Source organism: Protobothrops mucrosquamatus, unplaced genomic scaffold, assembly GCF_001527695.2.
Source record: "Protobothrops mucrosquamatus isolate PMUCROS unplaced genomic scaffold, P.Mucros_1.0 scaffold757, whole genome shotgun sequence".
Classification (NCBI taxonomy): Eukaryota; Metazoa; Chordata; class Lepidosauria; order Squamata; family Viperidae; genus Protobothrops; species Protobothrops mucrosquamatus.
The window spans coordinates 588,872-600,880 of record NW_015387027.1 but is presented as its reverse complement, the minus strand read 5'-3'; the positions used below and the strand labels follow the sequence as shown (position 1 = coordinate 600,880).

Below are 12,009 nucleotides of genomic sequence, written 5' to 3'. Positions count from 1 at the left end.
AGATCTAGGAGCCGGGTGCAAAAGGCACCGCTCCTATAAAAACAGCTACCCCACTGATGGCTAGTCACCCTGACGAAGCCGGCAGGAGGCCGGCGAAAGCTAGGTGTTTTAATGTTTTAATAGCAATAAATTTTTGTAACTTTTTAATCTCCTGGTGGTCTCACTGCTTGTGACCCTTCGAACATGAATTTACCCAGGACAAAACCAACAATTAAGCCCCAGTTCTAATGTGTTTCAGATGTTATATTATTAGGCTTGCTTTCTTCAACTGTTTAATCTTCTCTTCTCCTTCTTCTTTTTTTAATAGATAGTTTTTATTCTGAATTTATCCTACATTTATTTTGGTCTTATTGTATATTTTTAATACTGTTGTAAAGTGCATCAATATTTTTAAAATAAGTGGGAAGCAAATACGTTTAACAAAAATGTGCTATTAAGCACTATGTAAGAGCTTAAGTGAGAGCTGTGCATTGGAGAAAGTATATTTTCTGCTTTATTATGATATTTACCTGAAAGGACAGTTATGTTTTTTCTCCAAGAAAATAATCTCAAAAACTGTAGGAATGTCTTAGATTCATAGAAAATATCATAAAAGAAAGATACTTTTTCGTAATCTTAAATTCAGTATACAACTAGAATCAGTGGTCTTTTTAGCATAAACAAGGTAAAAATATTAACAGATTTTATTTTAAAGCATAGGCTAACTTTGAGCCAACATGCTTACAGAGAAGAAAATGTGCCTTATGAATACAGAGCCCCATTTTCCTTTCCAAACATTTCCCAGAACATTGGAAACAAATGCTGCCCCTGCAAAAATGCTGAGCTGTGTCCCACTCAAGACTGTGCCAGGCCTAGGCCCCCACTCACCTTCTGTTGGCAGATGAAGTGAAAGAAAAACAGAATCTGTCAACATATTGTATGTCACATTTGCCACCTGATAAATGAACAGCCAATAAGAGATTTTAGCTTTGAAAAACATTGTTAATTCAACATTGGCCTTAGGGGAGGTTGATCATACCAGATTGGATGGATGTGTGTTACATAACTTACTCTCCAATACCGAAGACAGAAAGATTAGTTCTTCTGGAAAACTAAATGTCAGTTAGGTTGAAACAGAACTCTGCTTCCTAATGGAAAACTCTTCTGTGTCCCAATAATTTGTTTATTAAGGTATCCAATTTCTTATTGTGATCTGAAGTGAAACAGTCTAATCAGATGTTCTGATATCTAAGCCAATGAGAGGGAAGATGATTGTGAAAGAGGACAGGAGTGGAGGGTGGAGAACAGATTCATGGAGCAACTGATCCTAATTGAGCAAAGAAATGAGTTGTCTTAGCTGGAAATTTAATAGGAGATTTTGTCCTTGGAGCAATCTGGTTTCATGGATCTCTGTTGGAGAGTCAGCTGGCTTTCATGATATCAAATTTACTTCCAATCTTTCTGTTATTTGAACTATTTTGTTAGCCTAGATATGCTTTTGTATAAAAAAAATCATGATAGGAGATACTAGACACATGTGTAGACATATCTACCGGAGATAGACATGCTAAGTCTAAAGCACCTTCGATGATCAATGGCTGGATCTTCAAAACAGGATAGATAATTGGGGATGTTTGAAGTGGGTCCTGGAAGAGGTATTTGCAGATCATTTCCAGAAGGGACAGAAAATATGCCTGCCTAATGTTTTTGTTCACAGAGAAGAGCCAATGCTTGTTAAGTTACATTAGAAAACTAACCCTGAGGATATTTTCTCACACAAATTATAAAGTGGATTTTAAGTTATATTAGACAAAAATATTCATTCACATTACAAATCAATTTTCTTTTGTATGTGGCATAAATGAGAGGAAAAGCTTAGGGGAAATTTAGATCTCACACATGAAAATGCCTTCAGTGCTCCTCTTTCAGAATGATGCAGTTTCTTCTCATTTTCTATTGCAGGAAGCCGATTTATCTTATTAGAGGGGAGCCAACTGGATGCCAGTGACTGGTTAAATCCTGCCCAGGTGGTTCTTTTCTCCCAGCAAAATTCTAGTGGGCCGTGGGCCTTGGATATGTGCTCCCGAAGACTTCTTGACCCTTGTGAACATGAGTGTGATCCTGAAACTGGTAGGTGGGTGCAATGTGATCTGGGGGATTGTCAAGTTCCCAAAGTTATCAAAAACTGTGGTGAGAAAATGACCTTCATGTTTCCTTTGTTTTTGTATGGTGAGAACAAAAAGTCATACAAAGTTTCTTATCTTGAATCCAATTTTTCTTCCACCCAGCAGACTATTTTTTGATTGATTATGTCATACTCTCTGATTTAGGCTGACAAACTTTCCTATAAACTATTTCAAGAAATACTCACACTCAAATTTTATATATTTTCTGTTAGGAGGAGAACCTGAAAACAAAAATAATTTTAATATGAATACCGCTAGATTCTACCATTTCTTCAACAGGCACAATTATGGATTTCCAGGTGCCACCCCCTAAATCAAGAGATGGTATATCTCAAGAGATTGGTCCAGTCTTCTCTCTTCTGCACATGCTCACGAGAGGCATGTTTGTTCCCCTTTGATGTGATGTGACTCATTTGCCCATCGTCTCTGCATTTCATTTATTCACAACCATCTGCCATTGCAACTGCCAACTCTAGCAGGCCTCTGAGGGGGATGGTTTCAAACACACTCCTAGGGCTTATTTCTAAATTCATAGATTTTTGCCAGCATTCTGTAAAAATGGTTATGCCCTCCCCAAAAGAAATAAAAATGACAAAACAAGTACTTCTGTTGTGTCTTTTGTTCTTTTTGGCTGTAACCTGACTAAATAGCCACGTAGCTAGTATTTAAAGCATACAACTGTGGAGTCCTCTTCTTCTTCCCTACCCACAGATAAGCCCAATATAATTCAAAAGACAGAACTTACTCCCAACTAATTCAGTTGTAGTCTTAATGTAGGCTTTCAGAAATGTCATCTAGGGAGAAGAGCAAAGAAGTACATTCAGTGGAATTATCATATGTCTGTAAACCTTAAAGCACATATGATTATAATTGGAGATTTTTTTTGGCATCATAATAATATATGGCAGGAAAACTCAAAATACTTCATTGTTTGAGATGCAGGATAAAATGGGACCATAAGAGACTGCTGCTTGTTCCAAGTCACTTATGGAGCTAGTGTTGTCGTTGAATCCTATTTTAATGCTAGCAATGTCTAACATTAATTCCATCACCTGGGAGAAGCAGTCTGGTTGGGGGTTCAGGTGATCAATCATACTGTTGATATCTCAATCTATTCTTAACCATTTGCAGCTGAGTAAAAATAATCATCCAAAATGGACACACAATGCAAATAAGAAATAATGGGGCAATAAGGATAAATACTCTAAAGAAGAATAAGGGGGGAAATGTAAATAATAGAAGATTACTGTTACGAAGTTGATGTTAAAATATACATTGTGTATATATGTGAAAAAAAAAAAAAGAAAGAAATGTAGAACTCTGTTTTCTAGTGGTTTAAGGCATTAGGCTAGAAACCAGGAGTGAGTTCTAGTACCACTTTAGGCATAAAACTGGCTAGGTGACCTTGGACCAGTCACTCTTTCTCAGCCCAGAGAATGTACACTACAGGGTTGCTGTTGGGGGTAAAATAGGAGGAGGAGGAAGTGTATGTTTGCTGCCTTAAATTATTCATAAAAATAACAAAGGCAAGATATAAACAAACAAATGAACAAAATAAACAAATAAACAAACAAATACATATTATGATCCCTATTCAGGATTTCCATTTTAGTTGCCAAAAGATACACACGAGAAAAAGGCGACTGTGGCAGGGGGAATAATGTGTTGATTTGCCAAAAGCCTGGCCAAGTAGAGGATGAAACAGCCATCAGAATAGGAATTCACTTCTGAATGAGTGGCTGGTTTGAATGGGACAGTGAGAGAGCTTCACTCTGGTGGCCTTTCCACTGAGTAAGCATCTTTCTTTTCCCTGCTTTGCACCTGTTGGCAATTTCATTCTAGCAATATGAAACGAGAACAATTTCTTTCTGTCAACTTTTCCTTCATAATTTTATAATCTTTTGTTATGCTCTCCTCTCACAGTGTGATGCAGTGTGACCTTTCATGTATTTCTTCAAAAGTGTGCCCTACTACATTCAGTGATTATAGCCTTATTTCTTTCTAAACTAATGTAATTCCTTTGGGATTGGTATAGCTGGGTTTTCAAACAGGAATGCCTGAAAGCTAATTGGGAAGAAGACCCTGAAAGGCCCAGAAGGGTTCCAAATAATTATTGTTTTTTTATTTATAAAGCAGTGACCTGGGTGCATAAAGGAAGGAAAGGGAATAAAAGAAAAGAAAGAGTATAAAGGTGTAAGCAAAAGATCTTGACATCTCATTTCTTGGCATCTCATTTAGTGGAAAATCTCTCACAACTGTTACATTGGATGATTTTTATTATTATGACTTGTATTACTGGGCATTTGTATGTTGTTGCTTGCAAGCTGCCTAGAGCCATAATAACTGAATCAATGAAAAACGTTCATATTAAAAAAAATAAATTGCAGGTTCCAAATAAATAAGTATTTTCAGATTCATCAATGAATAAGGGATTATGAGATTGTGACACAGATATTGTGTCATATTTGCTGACTTATATACTTATTTTCTAGCCCTGATGATGTTACTAGTTAGGGTAATGAAATGTCTGCAAGAAAACAAGCAAGCTCAGAGAGCCCCAAGGACCACTTACTTACTTACTTACTTACTTACTTACTTACTTACTTACTTACTTACTTACTTACTTACTTACTTACTCACTCACTCACTCACTCACTCACTCACTCACTCATTCACCCACTCACTTATTTATTTGTGTGGGGTAAGAGATCAGAGACTGGTCATAGAATAGGCATTGTGTATTACACTACAAATGTCCAGGCTCCTCTTCTTGTTGATCCTCTGACTCTTTGCCTATTTTCTTGCCATTTTATGTTTTGTTCCCAGCTGTATGATACACTATATGTGATGAGGCGGTGAGAATGACACGCAGGAGGCTGGTAGAAAAGCATTGTGATCTTGTGCTTTTTATCTCCAATTCGTTTCCTAATAATTCCTAGTATGACATTTTTCTTTTTCCACTCCTGCTGCATACTAAATTGACAGCTCCCAGCAAAACTCATTCCCTTTTCAGAGTTGTTACGTAACTCATGTATTATTCTCTTGTTTTTGTTCTTCCACTTCTAGGTGAATGTCTTTGCTATGAAGGTTACATGAAGGATCCAGTGCACAAACACCTTTGCATCAGGAACGAATGGGGCACAAACCAAGGGTAGGTTATTTTTATAGCTCTGCCAAATTGTTGCTTAGCCTGAGTGAAGGCGATAGCACCTCAAGCAGCCTGGCAATCAAGCAGGACCGCTTGGAAAAGTTAGAGAGCTGCAGTAAAAGCCAAGTGATGCCTGTAAGGAAGTACTCACAATGTCCTGGACTTAAGTTTACCTTGTAGGGAGAGAACTGTTGAAGTCAGTCGCTGATGTTGAACAAGGATGTAACTAATAAAGTTTCAGGGTTTTGAAAGTAATAAAAGTTTTATTTCATGAAGACTAACTCAAGGCTTCGTATCTGCTGTGACCAACATAGAGCAGGTCCACTTGCCCCCATTCAACCAGTTCCATGGTGGATAAACTAAGGTGAAGAAATTCTCTGTAACTTCAATTATCAAGGTTGCTGGTGGTCAGTAGGTCTGTGGACTTCAAGTCAAATGTTGACTATTACATTTAAAACCTAAACTGCATGGCACTGGGATGAATAAGATGACACCTTATTAAAATCAAATGTGCCTGGTCCAGTAATTCAGTAAGAGACCTTAAGCATTTTAATGCAGCCTCTTTCATTGTGAACTTGCTAAAAACTTAAATTCAAAAAAGAGGCAATTTTGACAATGTTCCTGTGCTGGGAGTTCTGTTAGATACATAGAGAGATATGTTTGCCCCCTGTCCTCCCTCCTCAATATGTAGGAAAAGGGAAAGTAGACCTTTATTTCTAGGTTTTTAATTGTAGTTTGATTTTTAAGGTTACTCATTGTTGCATTTAAAAACATTGTATTTTCATGTCATATGTTGTAAGCCTGAGCATGGATGGGTGGATATAATTCTAACTAATAATACATTGGAATGGGCATTTGCTTGTCTTTGCATTACACTTTTGCATGTAGCCCTGATCAGTTGGAACAAAGTGCTGTAGAGTATGATTGCTTGAGCAAACGGAAAATTTACCATTGTCTCCATGTATTTGAGAAACTCAACTTCGGTATTGATATAAGATTACAGAACTCAACTCCATTAAATCCCAGCACAAGATGATAGAGCTTCATTTCTTTTTTTACAATCTAGTCCTGTTTATAGAATTACTGTGAAATCAGTCCTTGGATTTCAGTGATCTCACTTTCCCTATTTAGTAGTTGACCTGAAAGGCACGTCTGAGCTTGGTAATTAAGTCTGTAAAATTTATGTTGTTTGGTGACAGAATTTCAAAGAATTATTAATCCCTCTATGGTTGTATCCTTTGATTATAGGAGACTATAGAAGAAAATGTCTATTTATTTTGTTACTGTGCTTATTTCACTCTTGGTATATTTCTATATTTGAGAGCAAAAAAATACTAAAAAGGAGAGAGACCACACTGCCCCCTAGTGCCTAATGCCTACTAATGGAAAATAAAGCTTGCAGAAGCATTTGTGAATCCTAGGGTTGCCAGATCTTTGTGCAAACATTTCATATTTTCCTTTAAAAATTTCAAAGCAGAAATCTTTCTGTGTAGCACAAATGCATATAATATCTATCTATCTATCTATCTATCTGTCTGTCTGTCTGTCTGTCTGTCTGTCTGTCTGTCTGTCTGTCTGTCTGTCTGTCTGTCTGTCTGTCTATCTATCTATCTATCTATCTATCTATCTATCTATCTATCTATCATCTCAAAATAGTTATATAATAAGTGTCTTTAATATATCCTATCTGTCAGGTCTGCCTCCATTCAAGTCCTAAGAAAGAAAAACCTCAACTCCAAAGATTTAGAGAAGAGATACTTTTACTAAGAATGAACTGATAGCAGCAAAAGCAAGGCAAGATCTGAGTAAAAACCGTGGGAAAGTTACACATTGAAAGTCTTCCCACTGCCCTCCCCCCATGGTCCAGCCCAGCAGGCCAGTCAATGTCCAGCATGATTTTATGAGAAAGCCTCTTCAGCAGATGGGGCATCTCCAGAGGCCCGGGATGGTTGGCCTTGGCGAAGTATTATATCCACTCTGATGATGGGGAGTGATCCTCCTTTCTGATTCTCACAGGAACACTTCACACCAGCTCACTTCCCCAACCCAAATATCACACAGCCCCTCCTTTTGTTCTATGGCAGCCGAGGGCAAACAAGCGGCAAACTGCAGTCCGGCTGACATTCGGCCCTTCCACAACAGGAGTTAGCCTTATAAAAAAATAAAAAGCATAAGAAAAACAATACAGCAAGTCAATTATGGGACATTATCTAACCTAGGTTTATCAGGCTACTTCCTGTGAAACACCTGACGAAGTCTAGGAGCTCTAACATTGCGAGCATCTACCCATTCTGATTGGGAAGGAAGGAAATGCTTCCATGCCACTAGATATTGGACTTTTCCCCATGTACTTTCTGGAGCCTAAGATTTCCTTGACTTCAAAATGTTGTTTTAGGTAGATCCAACTGTATAGTAACTGGGTTTATAATCTTCACAATTGGAAATGGCACTACATATTTAGGTCCCAATTTCTTAATCCCTTAAATTAACAACTTAAAAAAATTCCCGCCAAAACTGGGAAGTGAAATGCACTTTATGACAACTTCTTCCCCTGGATAAATCTCAGTCTCATCAATAGCAGGATAGGTGAGTGGGTATTTTATTCTAAAGGCATTTGGGGTCTTAGTTCAGTAAGTCAGCATTCTTCTTGGCCTGTACAAGGAAGTGATACTAGGCTAAATCACATAAGAGATAACAGGTACCATGTGATCCTCAGAAACTTACTTTACCTGTTTTTTTATTACTGCTCATATATAGCTTTATTCTTCCCCAATTTCCCAGCAAAATCATTGTTCTTGCCAACAGTAGTGGAGAAATTACTGTTTTCCTGGGGATTGCTTGGCAAAGGAAGAGAAATCTCAACCTTCCCCCCAACTCCAGCAGTTGTGAAGGGACAATATATATAATCCCACTTTCATGTTTCAAAGTGTTCATGGAGGCCAGTATCATTCCCCAACAAGTTTGGAAAGCATTTTTCTGGCTGTATCAAAGGTTTTACTCAAGGCTAGACATTTTCAGAAGTTCAGCCATGCCAGGTTAGAAAGAAAAAAGCTGTTGAACCTCTTGAAATGAGATATCTATAAGCAAGGAATCTTTGTAGGAAGGGGATAAAAGATAATAGTGGGAAGACAGAAAAATAGGGCAGTATTATATAATTCCTGGTCTGAGCATTCATTGAAGAGGAAAAAGTCCTCAAAAAAGGGGAGTTTATCTTAAAAGTACAGGTAGTCCTCACTTAGTGACTGTCTCATTTAGTGACTGCTTGAACCTACAGTGGTAAAAGAATTAACCAGTCCTCAAATTTACAAGCTTTACAGCATCTATCTGCTCTAATTTTTTACTTGCTTATTTACCTCAAATCAAGATGTCCTCAAAGAGAAAAAGAAAGAACTACAGATCAGCTGAACGAAGTAGTGAGAAGTGAAGGAAAACTGAAGCAAAATCATAAGCATAGTTGTGGCCATGTTTTTTCACTTAGTGGCTGTTTTGCTTAATGGCCAGGTTGTTGGTCCCAATTGCAATTGTTAAATGAGAATTACCTGTACCATATTAAGGGGGACATGATAGTAGTGTTCCAATATCTCAGGGGCTGCCACAAAGAAGAGGGAGTCAAGCTATTTTCCAAAGCGCCTGAAGGCAGGACAAGAAGCAATGGATGGAAACTAATCAAGGAGAGAAGCAACCTAGAACTAAGGAGAAACTTCCTGACAGTTAGAACAATTAACCAGTGGAACAACCTGCCTCTAGAAATGGTGAATGCTCCAACACTGGAAATTTTTAAGAAGAGACTGAACAGTTATTTGTCTGAAATGGTATAAGGTTTCCTGCCTGAGCAGGGGGTTGGACTAGATGACCTCCAAGGTCCCTTCCAACTTTATTATTATTATGATGATGATGATGATGATGATGATGATGATGATGATGTCTTAAATTACTCCAGTTCCTTACCTGTTCAAAAAGGCAGAAAGTCACCCTGCTTTCTTCTAAATCAGTGGTTGTGCATCTTTCTGTTGATTGCATAGTTGTATACTTTACAGTTGGACCCAAGGGTGTTAGATTAGGAATGAAAGATTCTATTTGTATTCATGGGAGTTCACTCAGTGACTTTGGGCTCTCAGTTCAATCTTGTCTCAGAATTGTTGTGAGTATAAAATTGGAAGAATACATGCTCTGTAAAAGTTCATTAAGGGTTGCCAGAGATAACAACATATCTTTTTTACCATGATCAAAGGAACCAATGTTATATTCCTTACTTTTGCTTTTAACAATCTTGATTATTAGTCCCTTCAAATAATATCCTAGAACTTGATTTCTTTTCATTTGTTTTTTGTCTCTTCACATAAAATTCTTCAAGCTTTAGCAAGTCTCTTTTTTAAATTCAGTATAGGAAAATCATCCAGATCACTCTCTTGGTTTCTTATTTGTATATCCTTTTTAGTTTTTGAGACATTAGCCAATATGTTCAGTGCAGTATCTTTTTCAATATCATTCATATAGTCTCTTGTATTTAAATCTACTTTCAGATCAGTCTCAATCTTGTCAGATAAAACTTTTCTTTATTTATAACATCAATCAAGATAGACACTCTTAAAATTAACTCCCTGGATCCATTGTTCAAAAATATCCTTGTTAAATATTAAACTATTTTGCTTCCAGTTACCTCTAGTGTCCAATATTCAATGATTCATCCTATTTTTTAACATAATTAAAAAAAGCACTTTCCCATGAGAAACATTATAATAATCCCTTAGACCATTTGTAATTTTCAGTTCTAATCTCCCTATTGCCAATAATAATAATAATAATAATAATAATAATAATAATAATAATAATAATAATAATAATAATAATAATTTTAACTTGTATTTAAAGCTTCTTTCAATAGAGATTGAAGGAAACTCACTTAGTATTGTAAAACTTGTCATTCCAAAGGTTCCTAATAGCTGAAAAAGCAGTTAAGAAGCAATTTTTAAAAAGAATTTGAAATAGAAGTATACAATCCCTGTATACACACACAGACACACACTATACAGGTAGTCCTTGACTTACAACAGTTCATTTAGTGACCGTTCAGTTACAACACAGAAAAGAAGTGACTTATGACCATTTTTCATACTTACGACCATTGCAGCTTTCCATTGGTCATTGTGATCAAAATTCACTAATTCATATTTATGACAATGTCTCAGGATCATGTGATCACCTTTTCAATCTTCTGACAAATAAAGTCAATGAGGTAGCCAGATTCACTTAACAACTGTGTTACTAACTTAACAACTGCAGTGATTCACTTAACAACTGTGGCAAGAAATGTCGTAAAATGGGGCAAAACTCACTTAAGTATCTCACTTAGCAACATAAGTGTTGGACTCAATTGTAATCATAAGTCAAGGAATACCTGTTGTGTGTGTGTGTGTGAGGCTAATTATAATTTTTAAAAGTTACTTCCAAAAGTAAAAGTTTCATAAGTCAGTTGTGTGAAGGAATCCTCCTGGGTACCTAGGGCCGCTGGGGATGCACTACCTCGCATGACTTCCTTGCTGCCTCTTTTTTACATGTCACAATGCAACTTGTACAATATGAATCAGGCTCCCAGGGAACCATCACCTACAGTTCTGATCACAGTTATTGGGCTGTGATAATAATAACTGAAAGGTTATGGTGATGTATATTTGTTCTTCTTTTGCCCTTCCAATCATAAGATTCTAAGCCTCCAGCCTAAGAATTTTTCCTCCTCCAGTTGAGTCATTTAGATAGATGCAAGCATAGTTCAAGGATTCAGACTGAACATCAGAAGTCTGTGTTTAGTTTCCTTATTTGCCTTAGTTCCATAGAATATGTCTTGTAGCATTGATTGATTGATCACTAGGAATTGTATTATTCTTGTTCTCCCCTGGAGTTGCAACTCCCTCCTCCACAGAGAAGCAGTCTTCCTCTTCCCAATCCAGAAGGGGGGGCTAGGTTTGTTTGCGGGGGTCACAATGGGGGAAGAAAAGAGAAAAGGAGACTTACTTGCAGTGTCCATTATCTGAAAAAAAATCTTTTATCTTGGGTTGTCTGGGCATTGTCGCAGTCATGTTTTTCCAATCAGCCCAAGATCCGTTTAGTCAACTGCATTACAATTCCACTAGACTCTGGCTTCTGGGCTCTTTCCTATGCTTTTATAAAAAGTCTGTGACTTTTATAAAAAGTCAATCAGGGGTTAAAATAAGTTTAAAATAGGTTAAAATGGGTTAAAAGTAGGTTAAAAATACAAAGTTAAAAAGGGGTAAAAAGTTAAAATAAAATTAAAATAAAATAAAATTTAAAATTTAAGAAAAAAAAACTTTTACTTTTGGAGGAGCTCTTTACAGCCTTTGCTGCCTGTCCACCATCTTGTAGAAACATTCTATGAGTTCTAGATACTCTTGCTCTGGGAGTCACTAGGAGGCCGTGAGGGTCTGGATGGGGAGGAACAGACTCAGGCTCAACCCGTCCAAGACCGAGTGGCTGTGGTCACCGGCGCCTCGGCATAGTCAGCTGACTCCATCGCTGACTATAGGGGGCGAAACTCTGGCTCCCTCGGATCGGGTACGCAACTTGGGTGTCCTCCTGGATCCACGGCTGACACTGGATGACCAGTTGGCGGCCGTGACCAGGGGGGCGTTTTATCAGGTTCGCCTGATTCACCAGTTGCGACCTTTTCTGGACCGGGAC

General features: G+C 37.4%; 1 protein-coding gene across 1 annotated transcript in view; it reads left to right on the top strand.

Annotated features, from left to right (window-relative positions):
• The window catches only part of ASTN1 (astrotactin 1), a 229,201-nt gene that overhangs the window by 122,083 nt on the left and 95,109 nt on the right, over positions 1–12,009 (top strand). The window contains exons 9-10 of the mRNA XM_029284602.1: positions 1,942–2,109; positions 5,232–5,316. Coding sequence (XP_029140435.1) covers positions 1,942–2,109; positions 5,232–5,316 — 253 coding nt within the window. The remainder of the gene's footprint in view (positions 1–1,941; positions 2,110–5,231; positions 5,317–12,009) is intronic.